At 36.4% G+C, this 17,436-nt stretch overlaps 3 protein-coding genes across 3 annotated transcripts; all 3 read left to right on the top strand.

Annotated features, from left to right (window-relative positions):
* The first annotated feature begins 2,559 nt into the window (after positions 1–2,559).
* On the top strand, positions 2,560–5,413 carry LOC133312049 (protein transport protein SEC23 G). The gene is made up of 2 exons (XM_061513189.1): positions 2,560–3,311; positions 3,469–5,413. Exons 1-2 carry the CDS (start codon positions 2,628–2,630, stop codon positions 5,134–5,136), a joined length of 2,352 nt encoding a protein of 783 aa, XP_061369173.1. The 5' UTR covers positions 2,560–2,627; the 3' UTR covers positions 5,137–5,413.
* A 1,855-nt stretch (positions 5,414–7,268) lies between these two features.
* LOC133312055 (transcription initiation factor TFIID subunit 7-like) lies at positions 7,269–9,805 on the top strand. Its single transcript, XM_061513198.1, has 5 exons — positions 7,269–7,450; positions 7,744–8,003; positions 8,111–8,230; positions 8,888–8,951; positions 9,248–9,805. The coding sequence occupies exons 2-5, from the start codon at positions 7,746–7,748 to the stop codon at positions 9,412–9,414; spliced, it is 609 nt and encodes a 202-aa protein (XP_061369182.1). The 5' UTR covers positions 7,269–7,450; positions 7,744–7,745; the 3' UTR covers positions 9,415–9,805.
* Positions 9,806–11,349: 1,544 nt separating this feature from the next.
* On the top strand, positions 11,350–16,347 carry LOC133312021 (uncharacterized). The gene is made up of 9 exons (XM_061513153.1): positions 11,350–11,758; positions 11,865–11,957; positions 12,043–12,147; positions 12,273–12,425; positions 12,879–12,977; positions 13,077–13,205; positions 14,278–14,457; positions 14,963–15,079; positions 16,018–16,347. The coding sequence occupies exons 1-9, from the start codon at positions 11,495–11,497 to the stop codon at positions 16,177–16,179; spliced, it is 1,302 nt and encodes a 433-aa protein (XP_061369137.1). The 5' UTR covers positions 11,350–11,494; the 3' UTR covers positions 16,180–16,347.
* The last annotated feature ends 1,089 nt before the right edge of the window (positions 16,348–17,436 follow it).

Genomic DNA, 17,436 nt, shown 5'->3' with positions numbered 1-17,436 from the left:
TGAAACTAGAGTTAAGTTGTTTGTGATCCTGGGAAAGTGTTTGAGATACACACGTTGTTCCACACGCTTATTATCCATTCATAACCACCTTTTTTCAGATATGCTCGCATCCTCCACGGACAACCATCATTGTGATTTTGACAAATCATTATCAGCCTTTGCGTATCACTTTTTAGTACGACAGTTGTGCGATTTTTTGCCATACAATACTGTTTGATGGCCATTTGTACATCCTGCTTGCTTTCAAATTGCTGGTCCTTATAAAGCTCTTGACTCATTTGCCAATTTGGTACTTGTGCCCCTTGCATGTCATCACACTCTTGATCGGGGTGTGCCCAGTTAATGTTCGTGTAATGTGGTATTTCTGACCAAAATGGAACATTATCCACTGCTTTTTAACACACATTTCGAATGTCGTTGAGTACATAAAAATATAATTAAACTGAAACAGTAAACTATCTTAAAACTCAAATGGTAAACTACCTAACCTGTAGCAGGTGGTGGGTCATGCGCACCAATAATACCCGGTGATGGAATCGGTTCAACCAAAGCAGTGGACGTTTCCAACTCGAAATCACCATCAACGTCTGTATCCGACGAGTCACTGTCAGGGACTAGACCTTCATCAACCTCCTCCTCGGAACTATCAGTACGCCCCGATGGATCATCTACTTCATTAGCATGAATCACATCTAAAGGTTGTGTTATTGGGGGAGATGATGATGGGGGTGACACATTCATATCTTCCGCATCTACTTCCGGCTCTTTGTTAATGTCTATGGAGTGACTGGTAGGGATGAAACATTGAGTGCTTGCCTCTCCACCGTTGTTTAGTTCCGCATATAACTCGATGTATGAGGACTCTCCATGCTGTCGAAATGCATCAACTACTAGTGACACATCTTCATCCTCAACCACCTCCACAGCAACCCATTGCACGGGGTTACCAGAAGCACATCTAACAATCAGTCGAGACAAGGATTGACCTCGTTGTAATCTCAACTTCTTGTATATTATTTTCTTGAGCTCATTATATTTGCAATGTGGACTCATGCGGAAGATCTTCGTATCTCCTTCAAACACTTGACCGTTCGGTCCAAAATATCTTCTCCCATTGTAATATAGAAGGCATATTACATCATTGTTATTCTCACTCATTATATACTGAAATAGAATTCACACACAGAAATGGAAATTTCCTTTGAAAACGAACGAGAATGAATGACTGATCGAGGAAGGGGGTCTAAATATAACACTGAGTTCGCTTTATGGCCCAGCGACCTGTAACTGTCGGCAAGTAGTTCGCTGACCAAGGCAGCGGACTTCTAGGGAACTGCCACGTGGCACCTAGGTCGCCTTGGCCCCCAGCGAACTTGGTTGGGGTCAGACACGTGCCATCTAGGTCGCTTGCATAGGCAGCGAACTCAAAATACGTTGCAGGCTTTATTGCACCCAAGTTCGCTACTGACACAAGCGAACTTGAGAACCACCAGCTTACTGACACATCATCATGCCTAGTTCGCTACTACTCCCAGCGAACTAGCCCGCGTGGCAGTTTGGAAAAAAAGTTCAGGTGCGTGGCATTTAGGTAAATAAATGTGGGAACAGTGGCACAATGGTCACTGTTCCCAGATTTTGGATCATCACTCATCAGGATATAATTCCACTTATTTCAATGCACACAATGATCCAAAAATGCAAAACGATTCTCATAGCATAACTTATAATATAATTGCAGCTTTACAAGATATAATTATAAAAGACATATATCCAAACAAAAAGATATCAAGATATTGTGCATATAATTTGGGGAAAACGAAAATTGGGTTTTTTTTAATTTCTTTTTTTGTAAATCTTTTTTTTTTTTTTAAAAATTGTTTTAAGTAAAAATGGTCAAAACGGTAAAAATGTAAGTTTTTACCGTTTTTTACGTTTTTACACGGCGTTTTTACCAGCTTTTACTAAGGACGGTTTTTACTTGCGTTTTAACACGCACCACACTAGTAAAAATGTAAAAACGTAAGTTTTTGCGTTTTTACACTAGTTTTTGACAACAATGGTTACTGCAGATAAGTTATCTGCATTTAAATCCAAACGACGTCGTTTGGATATTGAAAAATTAAATAATTATAAAGACTATAATAACCCTAAAATAAATTAAAATTACAAAAACACCATAATTTCCGTCCCAAAACGACGTCGTATTAGACTTACTACATATAACTTATCTGCATTAACGGTAGAAAAAGCGAACCCAAGATTTCATTTCCAACTTAATATCTATCTAATTATCATTGGATTGGCATTTTCATTCTCTTTAGAAGCTTTTTAATATTTTTTCTTTTTGATCTAATGGTGACTAGATAAATAATAAATTGATAATGAAATTTTTTGACAGTGAAGATATTCTTCCTCAGCTATATATACCTCAGCAAATAAAAGTAATAATCTTTAAGTTAAAATGACAATTATTGATAGGTTAATTAATTAAGAAAGAAGAAAATAATATTAAATTGAGTTGAGTTGAGGAATCTACGGTTGCTTGGTTGGAGGGATTTGGCAATGAAAACTTGGAAGTAAACCTAAATAGTAAAGAGCAGCTCAGTTGAAATTGAGTTTAATCGTGAATGGATTTCGTGGAATTGGAGGCGGTGGAAGGGTTGCGGTGGTCGTGGAATTCATGGCCGGCTTCGAAATCGGAAACCACGGGTCTGATAATCCCTCTGAGCATAATGTGCACTCCGTTGGCGTTGATGGAAGGAAAGGGCAGCGAACTCCCCATCCTTCCGTACGATCCCCTCCTATGCACTCGATGCGGCGCCGTTTTGAACCCCTACGCTCGCCTTGATTACCAATCCCGCATTTGGTACTGTCCCTTCTGCTCCCAAAGAAACCCCTTTCCACGCTCTTACTCCGGCATCGCTGACACCAATCTCCCCGCCGAGCTCTTCCCTACCTACAGCACCGTCGAATACGCCAATAACAATATTATTCATCGCACTTCTTCTTCTTCTTCTTCTTTTTCTTCTTCTAACTCCCTGCTTCAGCTTCAAGCTGCTACTCCTACTGCTACTGCTGCTGACTCCCGTGGATTTGGTCCTGCCTTTGTGTTTGTTGTTGATATCTCTTCTTCTGAGGATGAACTTCGTGCACTTAAGAATGAACTCTTGCTCGTGCTCGACCAGTTGCCCGACAACACCTTTGTCGCTTTGGTTACCTTCGATTCTATGGTCTATCTCCATGATCTCGCTTATTCTCACTGTTCTAGGGTTTTCATGTTTCATGGCGACCGCCAAATTTCCTCCAATCAGGTAGGTGGTACCTTCCATTTCTCATTCATTTCCATCTTAGACTTAGTGGACAATGACTGTGTTTATAAATTTCGCTAATTCTTTGGTTGCACAACGGTTCAACAGATCAATCTAATATCACTGTTTGGTTTTGGTTTTGGTTTTGGTTTGTTCTCAGACTCGAAAGTTCCTTAACATTGGGGGGCGCACCCAACAGCACCAGGTGCATATTGGACAAACACCAATTGTTCCCAAGCAGGGATTTCTGTTACCAATTTCAGAATGTGAGTTCAGTATCACTGCTGCTATTGAAGAGATCCATTCTACGTCCAAGTTCAGGTCCGGCACCCGCCCGCTGAGGTCCACCGGGGCTGCAATATCAGCTGCCCTTGGACTCTTGGAGTGTTGCCTAATGAACACAGGCTCCAGGATCATGGTCTTCACCTCTGGACCTGCCACTCTAGGACCGGGAGTGGTTGTCGACTCTGATCTCCGCCAAGCCATGAGAACTCACCACGACATCATCCATGGCCATGCAAGACTCCACGATAAATCTTGCAGTTTCTACAAGCAAGTCTCCAAGAGGCTATCGGATGCATCTGTTGTTCTTGATCTGTTTGCCTGTTCCCTTGACCAAGTTGGAGCAGCCGAGCTTCGAGAACCTGTTCAGCGCTCTGGCGGATTCATGATTCTTGCCGAGTCTTTTGGATCGGATCAATTCAGGAAATGTCTCGGGCTTTTATTTAAACGTGATGATGAAGGCTATTTGAAGATGAATTTTGATGCTACTATTGAAATAGTGACCACTAAAGATGTGAAAATCTGCGGAGCACTTGGTCCTTGTGTGTCTCTTAAAACAAAGAACAGTTTAGTAAGTGAGACTGAGATTGGAGAAGGTGGTACCTGTATGTGGAAGTTAAATACACTCACTGACAAAACATGCATTGCTTTTTTCTTCCAAGTCAGTGATGAACAGAAAATTCAACCCGGTTCTGCTTTTTTAATTCAGTTTATAACAAGATACAGGCAGGGGAACATGGGACTCCGGAAAAGAGTGACAACCGCTGCAAGACGATGGGTTGCGAACCATTCCACGGATATTGCTGCTGGGTTTGATCAAGAAGCCGCAGCTTCAGTTATGGCAAGACTTGCTATTCTCCGGGCTGAGACATGCTATGCCCGTGATGTCATTAGATGGCTGGATGACACACTTATCCGTTTTACTTCCAAGTTTGGCGACTATGTGCCCGAAGACCCTTCTTCCTTCCGCCTATCTTCCAACTTTTCTCTTTATCCCCAGTTTATGTTCCACTTAAGGCGCTCTCAATTTATTGATCTCTGTAACACTACTCCTGATGAAACTGCATTTTTCCGGCTTATGCTGAACCGTGAGGGAGTAGTGGGCTCTCTTATAATGATTCAACCCACGCTATTCCAATATTCATTTGATGGGCCACCTGTTCCAGTACTTCTAGATATTCATTCCGTTTGTCCGGATTTTATCTTGCTCTTTGATTCTTTCTTCCATGTGGTGATTCATTATGGGTCCAAAATTGCTCAGTGGAGGAAGCTTGGTTATGATAAGGACCCAAATCATGAGAACTTTAGAAAGCTGCTGGAAGCCCCAGAACTGGATGCAGAGCAATTGGTGGCTGAACGGGTTCCAGTGCCAAAGGTTATAAGATGTGACCAGCATGGTAGTCAGGCCAGGTTTCTTCTTGCCAAGTTGAATCCGTCTGTTACTCAAAATTCAACATACACAGATGGTTCGGATATTATCTTTACCGATGATTTGAGCTTGCAAGTTTTTCTAGATCAATTGCAGGTACTGGCAGTGCAAGGCTGATCAAGAACAGCATTCATTAGGCTTATTCTCTTTATTACAGGTCACGTGAAAAGAAAAAGAAAAAAAAAAGGAAATTTGTAAGTAGTTTTCAAAGATGAGTTTTCATGTTTTCGGCAGATTGTGTTTCCTTATTTACTTACGAGTTGTAAATTATCTGATTTCTTATATGATTAGAATATTGTTTTGTCCATTAGACTAGTTTCGAAGCGGTAGCATATTGTTACTATTTCGCTGACTAGGAACTGTATTATTCCTCAGTTTTTTTGCCTGTACTGTAAATATCACTCGATGTTATCAGATGAAAGATTAAAGCTATGCTCTGTTTCATTGCTTTTTAATTTAAGTTATTCCTTTATGTACTGTAAATAAGTCTTACTCTTCTCTTGGTTGGAAGAGCCAATATTTGCCAGGGGTCATAACAGCTATTATCAGCTATTCAAACACACAACAGCCTCCACCACCGCTGCCACCATCTTGACATAGTTTTGGTAAACTGACCGGGGACTCTTACAAAATCATACGCACACAGGGAGACACATGATGTTGTAATAAGTTGACATCTTGGAAATTACAAAAGATGGAACCTTTATTAAGTACTCATATAACTAATCCTTGGCTGCAAACTCTAGGCGCATAGAAAATTCGTTTAGAAAGCTTTAATGACAAACTATGGCCTGAAGTTGGTTATTACATTTGCAAATCAACTTTAGAATACTGTAGAGAATATATCCAGGTTGACAAAATCAAAATGGGATTCACATGTTTAATATCAGACTCAAGTTTGATATTCCTTGTAGTCATAAATGCCGTTGATTGCATTGTTACTTCCTACCAACTCTACACAGAAGAAAAAACAATGAATCTGATAAACTGAGGGAATAATATTTTTAAAAAATACTAATCTAATGATAGAACTAACACATGATACTGCAATATAAAAATTCTACAAAGGTAAAACATAAAAAAGGAAATTCAGTGGATAAGAAAATAAAAGTAGATAATCTTGGAACAACTAGATATAATTAAGGAAATTATTAGATGTAATCAGGGACTTTTGAAGGCATGTTTGTTGACTTTTGAAGGCAGATGTAATCAGGGACTAAACTCCTTTTGCACTATCCGTATGTCTTTGTGTTTCCAGCATTCAAATTTGGAAGGAAAATCCTATTTTAAAGCCACACTACAAAAAAAAAGTTCCTTCAAGCTTCTTCCAGCTCAGCATTTTACTTAAAATGGAAATCACGCGTCCAAACTTGATGCATATTGTACTCTGCACGTTACTTTTTCATCCTTCATAATGCACGAAAGATAATATGCATAAGGTAAAATGCATGAGAGAACGTTCTATGCTATAATTCTTCTTATCTGTTTATTGATGTTCATCTTCCCAGATTCACTAAGAAGTGATATTAGACTCTTTGTATATATCCAGAAAAATGGGCACGACCCCGCGAATTCTTTCTAAATAAATCCAGAAAAAATTTAAGAACCATAACATTTAGGGAAAGTAAATTCACTATATTTATTGACTTATTTTACTGCTTAGGTTTGTTGGCCTACATAAAGATTTAAATCAATGAGCCTAGTTAAAAATAGATATGTTCGACTATTTAAAGGCATGGTCATAAAGTAGGCTTTTACATAGACCAAATCAAGCTTTTTAAAAGGTGTTGACAAGCTTAGAAAAATAGTTAAAATTAGAATTTTATCTAAAATTAAAAGGAGGATAGAAGATTACCAAAAAAAAAAAAAAAAAAGAGGATAAAAAATTATAAAATATCAAATTCTAATGTAAAAAAATCATAAAAATATAAAAGTATTAGGAATTGCGATAAAATCATTTTAATTAAAAAAAAATCATAAAATCATAAAAACGCATATTTAAATCACAATTTTAACTTAGTGTGACTAAATTTTTTTTTTTTTTTGATAACAAGTGTGACTCAATTTTAGTAATAGTACAGAGTAATATAAACATAGGGAAATGCGTCTTCTTTAGGGAAATAATTTGGTGGGTCCCACAATAATAATAAAAAAATTGTGGTTCGATGGATATTGGCATGAGGCAATATAAACAAAACACAGTGGAATGGGCCATTATGCGAAATGGTTGGATTGTGCGTTTAGAGAAAATGACAGTGGAGAGTGAGTGGGCCCGTAAAATAATTGATTGGTAAATGGTAACCTTATGAATAGGAATCGGAATCGGAAGCAAAGCTTTATATGATATATCATGCGGACGACGACGACGACCAATAATCCTTCTAACCTTAAATTTGGCGTCACGGCTCCGCTCCGCTGTTATTGAGTTAAGGTATGTTCGTTCTCCTTTTCTTTTGCATGTTATGATACGTTTATTTATTTGTTTATTCTTACTCTGGGGGAAGATATAAAGTTTATTTTATAATTTCATTATAATCAAATCAAATCAATTCCATTTCTAATGTTTTTCCAACATATCAATTGAAATCTTTTTTTTTTTTTTTTTTTTGTAATGGGTTACAAACATACGATTTGATTTCTATATTAAATCGAATCGAATCAATTCAATTCAACTTAAATCATTTCCCATTTCTGATGATTCCAAACACAACCTAATGGTTCTAGTTATGGAGGAGCAATTCTTGCTTAGAGTTCCACCTAGTGTCGCTGAGCGGATAGAGCGTCTTCTGAATGAAAACAATCCTTCTTCTTCTTCATCTGAAGACAAGTCATTAGATTTGTCATTTAGTGAGGATGGAAGAAGTGGTACATTTGTGATTGGGAATGATCACTTGTCAGCTTCTCTATTGGACCTTCCTTGTGTCGTTGAGTCCTGTAAGACTTATGATGATAGCTCTTTGGTTAAGACTGCTGATATTGGTCAGGTCAGGTATCCATCGTTATTCACATAATTCATTCATTTTTATCTTACTCTCAATTCCATATAACTAATTAACTAACTAACTAACTGCTTAATGAATCCAACTAACAGATGGTTATGGTGAGGGAATCCGGTGATGCCGCTCCGGATGTAATTGAGTACAGACATGGCCTCACCCCTCCCATGAGAGATGCCCGCAAGCGTAGATTTCGCAGAGAGCCTGATCTCAATGTAATTTCTATTCATTCTCATCATAACTTTGAAATTAACATGCCTCGTGTGTGTCTCTATATATATATATATATATATATATATATATATATATATATATAAGAAATATAAGAATCATGTTGGATATTCATTCCTGCAACAAGGATCCGCTTCCGTATCTTAAAGATACGGCGTCGTATCCTGATTTTGGTCTGACTTTTTTTTTTAAGCGTGGGACCCACACTTGATTTGTGTGTGCAGGAAAGTGCTCTAGTCATGTCACATGACAAAAAGCGAACCCTATATATATATATATATATATATATATATATAGGTAGGATCTTTTGACACCGGTGTCAAATTTCAATTTTGACACCTCATCTAGAGCCGTTAGAAAAAAAAAGATCAACGACTCTGATTTGCAAGCATGTGACACCATTGATCTTTTTTGATCTAACGGCTCTTAGATGAGGTGTCAAAATTGAAATTTGACACCGGTGTCAAAGGATCATACTTCTATGTATATATATATATATATATGAAAAAATATTTCTACAGCCACTTTAGATAAGGTTATCTACATTTATCCAAAAATTACATCCTTTTGATTAACGAAAGGTGTTTCTGTAATTTATGTTCTCGTGGTTACTTTTTTTAATTTTTAATTTTATTTTCCAGCCTGAACTTGTTTCCCGGGTTGAGAAAGATCTTCTCAAAATCATGGCTGGAGGAACAGCTGACAATCTTGATATCCTTACATCTTATTTGTTTAAAACAGCAATTTAGTGAACATTCCAATTTATGGTTTATGATTTCACTTTAAAATTGTTCTCTTTAAAATGAATGGCTGCCAAGATCATTGTATCTTTGCCTACTTCTTTGCCCCTATTAAGACATTTCTTTTTTCTCTTCTTGAGATGGGATTCATGGGATAAACTAGGGTGGCTTTTCTCATCAATGACAAAAGCAAGTTTGTTACTATCTTGATTGTTTTAACAAGCTTGCTTAACTTTGGTTATTTCCTTGACTGAGATTCACATGTGGAAGCAGCTGAGCCAGAAGAAGGGGATGAGAATGCTCGAGGTGCTAATAAAAAACCTGCACCTACACCTACACCTGTACCAAAACATAATATTCCGGACACTCCTACAAATGCAGGGGAGCCAGACAGGACCGACTCTGACGAATCTGATGACTCTGTTTGATCGAAATCAGCTACTAAAGAATCTTACAATGATGAAATGCACTGTATAATAACTTTTTGCTGTTAAATCTGGCTCTCATCGACCATCTTAAAATCGGCTAAAGTGGATTTGCTATCCCACATTGTGCATTTCACTTGCCGAATGATTTGTTGTATTTTACGCCGTGTTTAATCGTTTAGCAACCTTTAAGGTCCTAATTTCCCCTGCATATATGTGAATAAGGGGAAGCAGGTGTTTATTTGAAGCAATTTTGTTTTTAATGTTTCCTCATCCAGTCATGGAGGGTGTGACCCGTTATGCCGCTTGGTTAGTGACCACTGACCAAGTGTTAACATTTATCCCTCAAGCTTAGTTTTATGGACCTAGTGTCAATTTTGATACAGATCAAACATGAGAATGTGCATGTTAATAAAATATGCAATTATGAAGCCAAGAGCTGTACGAAGTTTTCTAGGAAATAGGAAATATTTAATTCGGAGAATTTCAATGGGATTGATTCGTCAGCACTATCCCTAGCCAAGAGCTACGTGTGTGTTTAGTGTGTATCAAAAACACATTAAAATCTTAACAAGTCAACTTTTGTTTCGAATCAATTCATTTCCAATAACAAGTAAAACTATTTGAATCTCGAACATTCAAATAAAATATCTCATATTCAATTTTCTTTTTCTTTTTTAACAAAAAGACCATTGAGCCCTTCCACTTATACATGTGGTGCGTTTCAGATGGACTCTAAAATAAATTTTTTGAATCCTAATGGAATATTATGCGATTTTTTTTTCAATCCTTTAAAATTCTAATTGAATATCAATAAATTTATTTTTCAAAAATAATCCATTAAAATCTCAATCCAATACACGCTGTTCCTAGGAGTGTTCATCAACCGATCCAAACCGCGGTAACCGAACCGAAAAACCGATAACCGAATAAACCGAAAACTGAAAAATCGAAAACCGCAAATTTTAATTGGATTGGATTGGTTTTCGGATGGGTTGATGAAAACCGATCCAATCCAAACCGATCCAATATATTAATTTTTCTCTACCTTCTTGGGCTTTTCCCCAATCATAGTCTAAAAATTTCTAAACCCAAGACCTATTAACCCATCAACTACACCCATGAAAAACCTAATCACATCTCATCAACAAAATTTTATCTGTGTAGAGCTTCATATCTCATTGCAAAAAAAAAAACTATATTATTGTTTAGTGTTGTTTTTGTATTTCAAAAAAAAAAATTGTACAAATGCAATATATACAAAAATTGTTATTTGCACAATAATCATGAAACAGATTTTAGGATTTTCAAAAAATCGAAAACCAATCCAATCCAAACCGAAAAAATTTAGATTGGATCGGATTGGATTTGAAAAAAAAATCAAACCGAATGGATTATTAAATGATCAAACCGAAGGTATTGGATCAGATGATATTTGTTTCTAAAACCGATCCAATCCAGACCGTGAACACCCCTAGCAATTCCATAAGAATTGTGTTGAAAATGAATTATGTGGTGGGATTTCCACATTCCATGCTAGGGATGTAAATAGACTAGGTTTTGGCTTAAATAGGTCAGACTTGTGTAAAAAATATTAGGTATGACCTGGCCTATTAGCCTGTGTAGGCCACATATTATAAGTTTGACCTGATCTATATGTAAAAAATAAAAGTCTTGGCCTAGGCCTGTTAGCCTATTTAAACTTATTAAACATTTAACAATTAAAAAAATAACAAAAATAATAGTATTTTATTATTCAAAATTATTAAAATAGTAATTTTATTTAGTATATTTTAAATAAATAATAAGATATAGACTGACATGTAAGCTTATAGGCTCGACATATGAAAAAAGATCGCAAAGTCCTCTATGGTGCCCTAGCCCATTTTCACTCTTAGTGGATGCCTTGTAATTCCCATTTCAGACTCAAATGTCAAAGTGGATGCTGGGTTTGTTGACTCGTTGTTTTTCAATGTCACTCTAATGACTAATATAGTCTTTCCCTAATTGCTTCTCCAATCTCACTCACTTTCACGCTCACCCTCTCCCTCTCCATCACCATATAAACCCTAGAATTTCAATAATGGTGAAGAAGCGTGTGCCTGACTGGCTTAACAGTTCTCTCTGGTCCTCCCCCTCCGACCACCACCGCTTCTCCGCTGCCCTGGACCCACCGGAACCTCCCTCTCCTCCTCCTCCTCCTCCTCCTCCACCTGTCACTGTCAAAGAAGATCCTCCCAGAATCCAAGATTCGAGAACCAATCACAATGGCATTGGTACCACATCTCCATCTTCTTCTTCCTCCTCCGCCGATGACATCTCCCGCCAGGCTCAGTTATTGGTCGAGGTAGGTTTCCCTTCACCGATCACCATCCTCACTCTCACTCTCAGTGTTGATGTTATTCTTTACTTTTCTTTTTTATTTTGGTTACTAAGTTTGTCCCTTGTTTTAGTTATCAAGGAAGGTCATAGATATGCGGGAGTTAAGGAGAATCGCATCTCAAGGTATACCTGATGCTTCTGGTATACGTTCTACTGTCTGGAAGGTACATTTCCATTTCTTTTTATTTTCAATGAAATCCAACGGAACGATACAATTGATGTTGCAATTCATTCACATAACGTTTGCAGCTTTTGCTTGGATATCTCCCGCCCGATCGTGCCCTTTGGTCGTCTGAATTACCGAAGAAGAGGTCCCAGTACAAACATTTCAAACAGGACCTTCTCATGAATCCTGTAAGTTAGTTAGTTAGTTAGTTAGTTACGCACATTGATGTCTGTGTGCCCAAGTAAACAGAATCGTATATTCCGTATGCTTTATCTACTTCGCTGGCTCTCTGAATTTTTCTGTGGCTAGTTAGTCAGAAATCACAAGGAGGATGTACAACTCCACTACTTACGATACTGATGATGCAAAATGTGAGACTAGGGGCTTGCTTTCTAGATCACAAATCACTCATGGGGAGCACCCTTTGAGTCTTGGCAAGACCAGCATATGGAATCAGTTCTTCCAGGTACTATACAAAGTTTTCTGAATAAAGAATATATATATATATCATTTCCATAGAAATTACAAAGCATATGTACTACGATGTCTGTGATTCTGCATGAACTATGTTGCTTTGCACAATTGCCTTAATGATAATTACTCTATTCTCTATTGTGAGGTAGTTTTATTAATTATTAGGTTAGATATTTGTTGAGTGTTGACCCCAACTAGTTGGGGATAAATGTATTGTTATTGTTGTTGTTAGGTTAGATACTATGTGAGTTCTTCATGTCATGACAATAACAATGCGTCTTGAGGTAATTAGATTTAAGCAAATGTGTTGCCACATACAGCTAATGATCTTGCTGTTATCAATATTTCAGTCTTTAATGTTCTGTACTATATTACAACTGTATAAACCTACTCTGGTATGTGAAGGGCTGTTGTGATAGTGAATGTTCTTCTTTGCGTGTTTTAGGACACAGAGATCATAGATCAGATTGACCGAGATGTCAAGCGCACTCATCCAGATATGCCCTTCTTCTCTGGTGATTCTCAGTTTACAAAATCTAATCAGGTTTTTCCTTTATTTCTTTTGAAATTTATGCAAACTTCATAAGTCAAGCATTTTTCTTGGCATGAATTTATTTTCTTACTTTTGGGGGGGCATTTTCAGGAAGCTTTAAGGAACATATTGATTATTTTTGCAAAGTTGAACCCAGGTATAAGATATGTTCAAGGGATGAATGAGATATTGGCCCCCCTATTCTACGTGTTCAAAAATGACCCTGATGAGGAAAATGCGGTGAGTATTATCCTTGCAAGCTCTCCCCCATCCCTCTTACTCTTTTAAGTTTGTACTGTAAGCATGTGTATTTTAGAGTTATGTTTGTCGGATGAGATTTGTAGGAAAGGGTGCTATGCTAATGGTTCATCTGTATAGTTTATTGTTCCATCTTAAAATAGTTATTTTCAATAATTATCTTGTTCAATAAATAAATGAATTTACTAGAAAGGAGGAAGTACATATATAGAGAAGCATAAAAAAAATATCCTTCTGTGTAAAGGCAGCACAACAAAGCAACAAAAAGAAAAGGCTTTCTTATACAACAAAGCTGCGGAAATTCTAATGAATACTATAATTATTATTTCTGCCTTTTGGTCTTATCTTTTTTTTTTTTTAAACTTATTTTCAAAAAGATTTATATATCCTAACTCAATTCGCTGATGTTTCCCAGTGTATGCTTTCATAGAAGGGTCACCTGTTATGGGGTAGGGAAGACAAGTCAAAACTTGCGAAAGGAGGAATGGGGACAAGAAATGTTGCCAAATGAAATAGTGTTGCCATGTACATCAACATCACCTTTATCGCAAACTAGTTGGGTTTGATGGTCAATGAATCCAGATGAAAATCGATAAAAGATTGAGGGAAAAGAAAAATAAATAAGATAGAAAAAAAAGAAAAAATAAACACAGGGAAAAGAAACTAAGGGAAAAGAAACTAAAATAGGTCGTTTGGAACTTAGGAAATAACGGATCTGCCTCTCCACAATGCTAGTAGCTTTCCTCTATTCCATCCTAAGACAAATCCTACACCAATCTATTTCCCATTTCATTAAATTTTATTTTACTATTTTCTTACAAGTAAGTTTTGGCCGATCTCTTCTTCTCCTTGTGTGTTTTTGGTAACAAGCTTATGTTCTTATAAGAGCATATAAAAGTCTTCGAAGAATATGTGAAATGATTAATGTGACCATGAGAGTGTTGATGGGGTTTTTGTTTCCAAAAAGTTGATCAAGTGATTGAGTAATGTAGATTCATTTTACTCTATTATATGATTTTAATTTTACTTATCTGTTCCCAAATACTATATGCAGGCCTTTGCTGAAGCAGACACATTCTTTTGTTTTGTTGAGCTATTGAGCGGGTTTCGAGATAATTTTTGTCAACAACTTGACAATAGTGTTGTTGGAATCCGTTCCACTCTTACAAGATTGTCTCAGCTTTTGAAAGAACATGATGAAGAATTGTGGCGTCATCTTGAGATCACGACTAAAGTAAGAAGCGATTTTAAATACATGCTCTATCTAAAATTACAGAATTATTTTGACAATTTGAGAAAGGAAAAGGATTGAGAGGGAGAAGTAATATTGGTGGTGATTAACTCAATTTGGTGGGTGCATGAATTTAAGGATTGAATAATGAGGATATTGTCCACTGCTCCGTTATATTGAATTTGATTTTAAAAAATTACTCTCTTCCTCCAATATTAATAAAAATAAATAGTAAATGAATTATAAGTATTTTTCTTACGTACTTCACTGTTTTAGTGATGTGACCTTCTCTATGTTAGAATTGTTCTTTTGGTTATTTTTATTTTGTGTTTCTATTGTTTAATGTTCCTCTACTAGTCAGTTAAGTGATACCCTTGGTCTTTAATTAGTCAGTGACTCAGTATACTGTTTTGAGTGTCCATTTGCCAGAAGATTGGACAATGTGTTTGCTTTGGCTATTGAGCAGTATATAAGAAAAATCTCTCACATTTCTGGTTCTAAATGTCAGGTCAATCCCCAATTCTATGCGTTTCGGTGGATTACTCTCCTCTTGACTCAGGAATTCAATTTTTCTGACAGCCTTCATATTTGGGACAACCTTTTGAGTGATCCAGAGGGTCCACAGGTACAAATTTGTTTCTATTTACCTTGTATTATAATGGATTCCCCTCCCCCTATACCAATTGGCTTATCTAAAGTAGGGGACGTATTTTACTCATTATAAATTACTAAAGTGCAAGTGGATAACCATTGATGAAATATAAATCAGAGGAGTTAGTTTTCACAAATCTATTGATGGCTATCAGACTGCTTTTACTTCTTCTTTTTTTTCTTTTGATAGAAAAAAAAAAATTATTAAATAGGAAGGGTAATATACAAGAGAGGATAAGGTATCCTCCAAAACAAATCACAAAGCTGAAGGAAAATAAAATAAAAATCCCCCATAAGAAACCATAAAACAAACACATCCGAAGGAGGAAACAGAAAAAGGAACCACCTTAACTGCCCAAAAACCCTCATAGGGAACCCCTTCAGAAAACAACCGCAACAAAAGGGAAAAATTAATAAAAAACACAAGACAATGCTACCTTTTGTCTTCAACAAAGAAGACAACTTTAAAGCTTCAGACTGCTTGTACTTTATAAATTGTAACTTGTTGATTTGTTCATTAATAATTATTCACTATTATAACATGTACCCTGCATTTTATAGGATCCAAATTGTAAAGGAAAGATGGGTGGTCATCATGTTGGATGGATTTATAAAACATATTAAAGTTCCTTTGATTTCTGTTGCGTTTGAGAGTGCTAGGATATGTTACATGTCATGTGCTTTCCATGACACTAACTTTGCTACAATAAATTCCTGTTGCTTTTTACCAAAAAATAAAATAAAAAAATCCTGTTGCTTCTGAAATTGAGTATAGAACTGTTGATGGCGGATCAGGGGCTCCAGGAGCATGGAATTAGCTGTTTTATTTTTCTTTGGCTCTAAGTACCAAAAGATTATTTTATGCAGTGGAAATAAAAAATCAGAAAATCTAACTCACACATTACTGTGTAGGAGACACTTCTCCGGATATGTTGCGCAATGCTCATTCTCATTCGTAGGCGCCTCCTTGCGGGTGATTTCACTTCTAATCTCAAGTTGCTGCAAAGTTATCCCCCTACGAACGTTAGTCACTTGCTCCATGTCGCCAATAAGTTACGTGTACAGTTAGTCTAATGGTTTTAACCGCTGATTTTTTGCCCTTTCCTTCTGTCTCTAATGTAGTGCTTTCAATTTTATGATTGTAAATACTATTCCCTTGTAAATTACCCTGTAAATGTCGGTTCAGAGCACAACTGGTATTTTTGTATACTCAGTTTTTTCATTTCATTATATTTTTTATTATAAGCCTACATTACTGTGATTTTTGTGAAATTCGCCTGTGTCTAGCTATTCACCAACCATGCACCCTCCAAAGGACAATAGTTTGTTTAGGCTTCTTATTTAAACTATATTTCGTTATATTTAAGGCTTTAAGTTGTGTCATTTGTCCTTGTTGACTGTTCGTTGTTGGCTGCATCGTACTCACGGATCACTCTTATTCCCTCCTCCCAAACATTTGCATTCTAAGGCTATGCCTAGTAGAGCAGAATATCAAAGGAATAAAATTAGAAATATGGGAAATTGGGAGAAAAAGTTTAGTTTCATTAGCGATAAGGGGACTAAAAGTCAAATAGAAGTTTCTAACTATTGACTCCTAATGCGGATAACAACAAAAAATAAAATAAATGAAGATATGGTGTTCTCCCGACATTAAGCTTATCGGATATTAACCCCTTTGGATCTTAAAACGTTAGCTTATATTGTTGCAGTAACCCATACATGTTCTTTATCTTGAGGGTAATGTAGTGGTCTCTAAATGTTCTTTAATGTCCAAGGAAATTACAGCAGATTTTAGATTCTTTTTTTTATTTTTTTGATAAATAGTTTTTTTTCAAATGTTTTTTTTTTCAATTCATGGGTTATTCCCTTGAGTGCTAGCGCCATAATGCAGGTTGGGCAAAAATTTGATTTTAAAATAGATTTCTATAGTTTGGAGATCTAACAGAAAGAATAAGGCTTAATTAAGCTTTAGTCACGTGTTTAGTTTAGTTCTGTATTTTTTTTTCTTAACTAAATCTCTTAATATACCATTTTGCCAAATATTTTCCTTCTGTAATTTTATATTGCTAAATAAGGAGTAGGTCTCCTTAATTTTGGTTTCGTTGTGTTGGTGGGTAGGTTGATGAGAAGGAAGAACAAAGGAAGATTGGTGGACTCGCACTTGTAGATAAAAAAAAAAGAGGCTAATTAACTAACCCAAGACCATTTGGGTAAAATATCGTTCGTTTTTTCTAAAAGGGTATGATGTTCATCTAGATTCTAGTAAAAGGGATTTTTTTTTTTTTTTTTACAAATAATAATAGAGTTGTGTTCTGGCGTGTTAGCCAAAAG

The sequence above is a fragment of the Gastrolobium bilobum genome, unplaced genomic scaffold (assembly GCF_033153095.1).
Source record: "Gastrolobium bilobum isolate Gb01-03AN ecotype WA unplaced genomic scaffold, APGP_CSIRO_Gbil_v1 utg23192, whole genome shotgun sequence".
Lineage (NCBI taxonomy): Eukaryota > Viridiplantae > Streptophyta > Magnoliopsida > Fabales > Fabaceae > Gastrolobium > Gastrolobium bilobum.
Note: the sequence above shows the minus strand (reverse complement) of the source record. Positions and strands in the feature narration are given on the sequence as shown.

Bases quoted from the DNA above. Each gene is read 5' to 3' on its own strand.
- LOC133312021 (XM_061513153.1), top strand. From the start codon at position 11,495: ATGGTGAAGAAGCGTGTGCCTGACTGGCTTAACAGTTCTCTCTGGTCC. The intron at 12,148-12,272 runs GTAAGTTAGTTA...GTGGCTAGTTAG, and splicing joins AGGACCTTCTCATGAATCCT to TCAGAAATCACAAGGAGGAT. The intron at 14,458-14,962 runs GTAAGAAGCGAT...TCTAAATGTCAG, and splicing joins ATCTTGAGATCACGACTAAA to GTCAATCCCCAATTCTATGC.
- LOC133312049 (XM_061513189.1), top strand. From the start codon at position 2,628: ATGGATTTCGTGGAATTGGAGGCGGTGGAAGGGTTGCGGTGGTCGTGG. The intron at 3,312-3,468 runs GTAGGTGGTACC...GTTTGTTCTCAG, and splicing joins GCCAAATTTCCTCCAATCAG to ACTCGAAAGTTCCTTAACAT.
- LOC133312055 (XM_061513198.1), top strand. From the start codon at position 7,746: ATGGAGGAGCAATTCTTGCTTAGAGTTCCACCTAGTGTCGCTGAGCGG. The intron at 8,231-8,887 runs GTAATTTCTATT...TTTATTTTCCAG, and splicing joins GCAGAGAGCCTGATCTCAAT to CCTGAACTTGTTTCCCGGGT. The intron at 8,952-9,247 runs ATCTTGATATCC...ACTGAGATTCAC, and splicing joins GGCTGGAGGAACAGCTGACA to ATGTGGAAGCAGCTGAGCCA.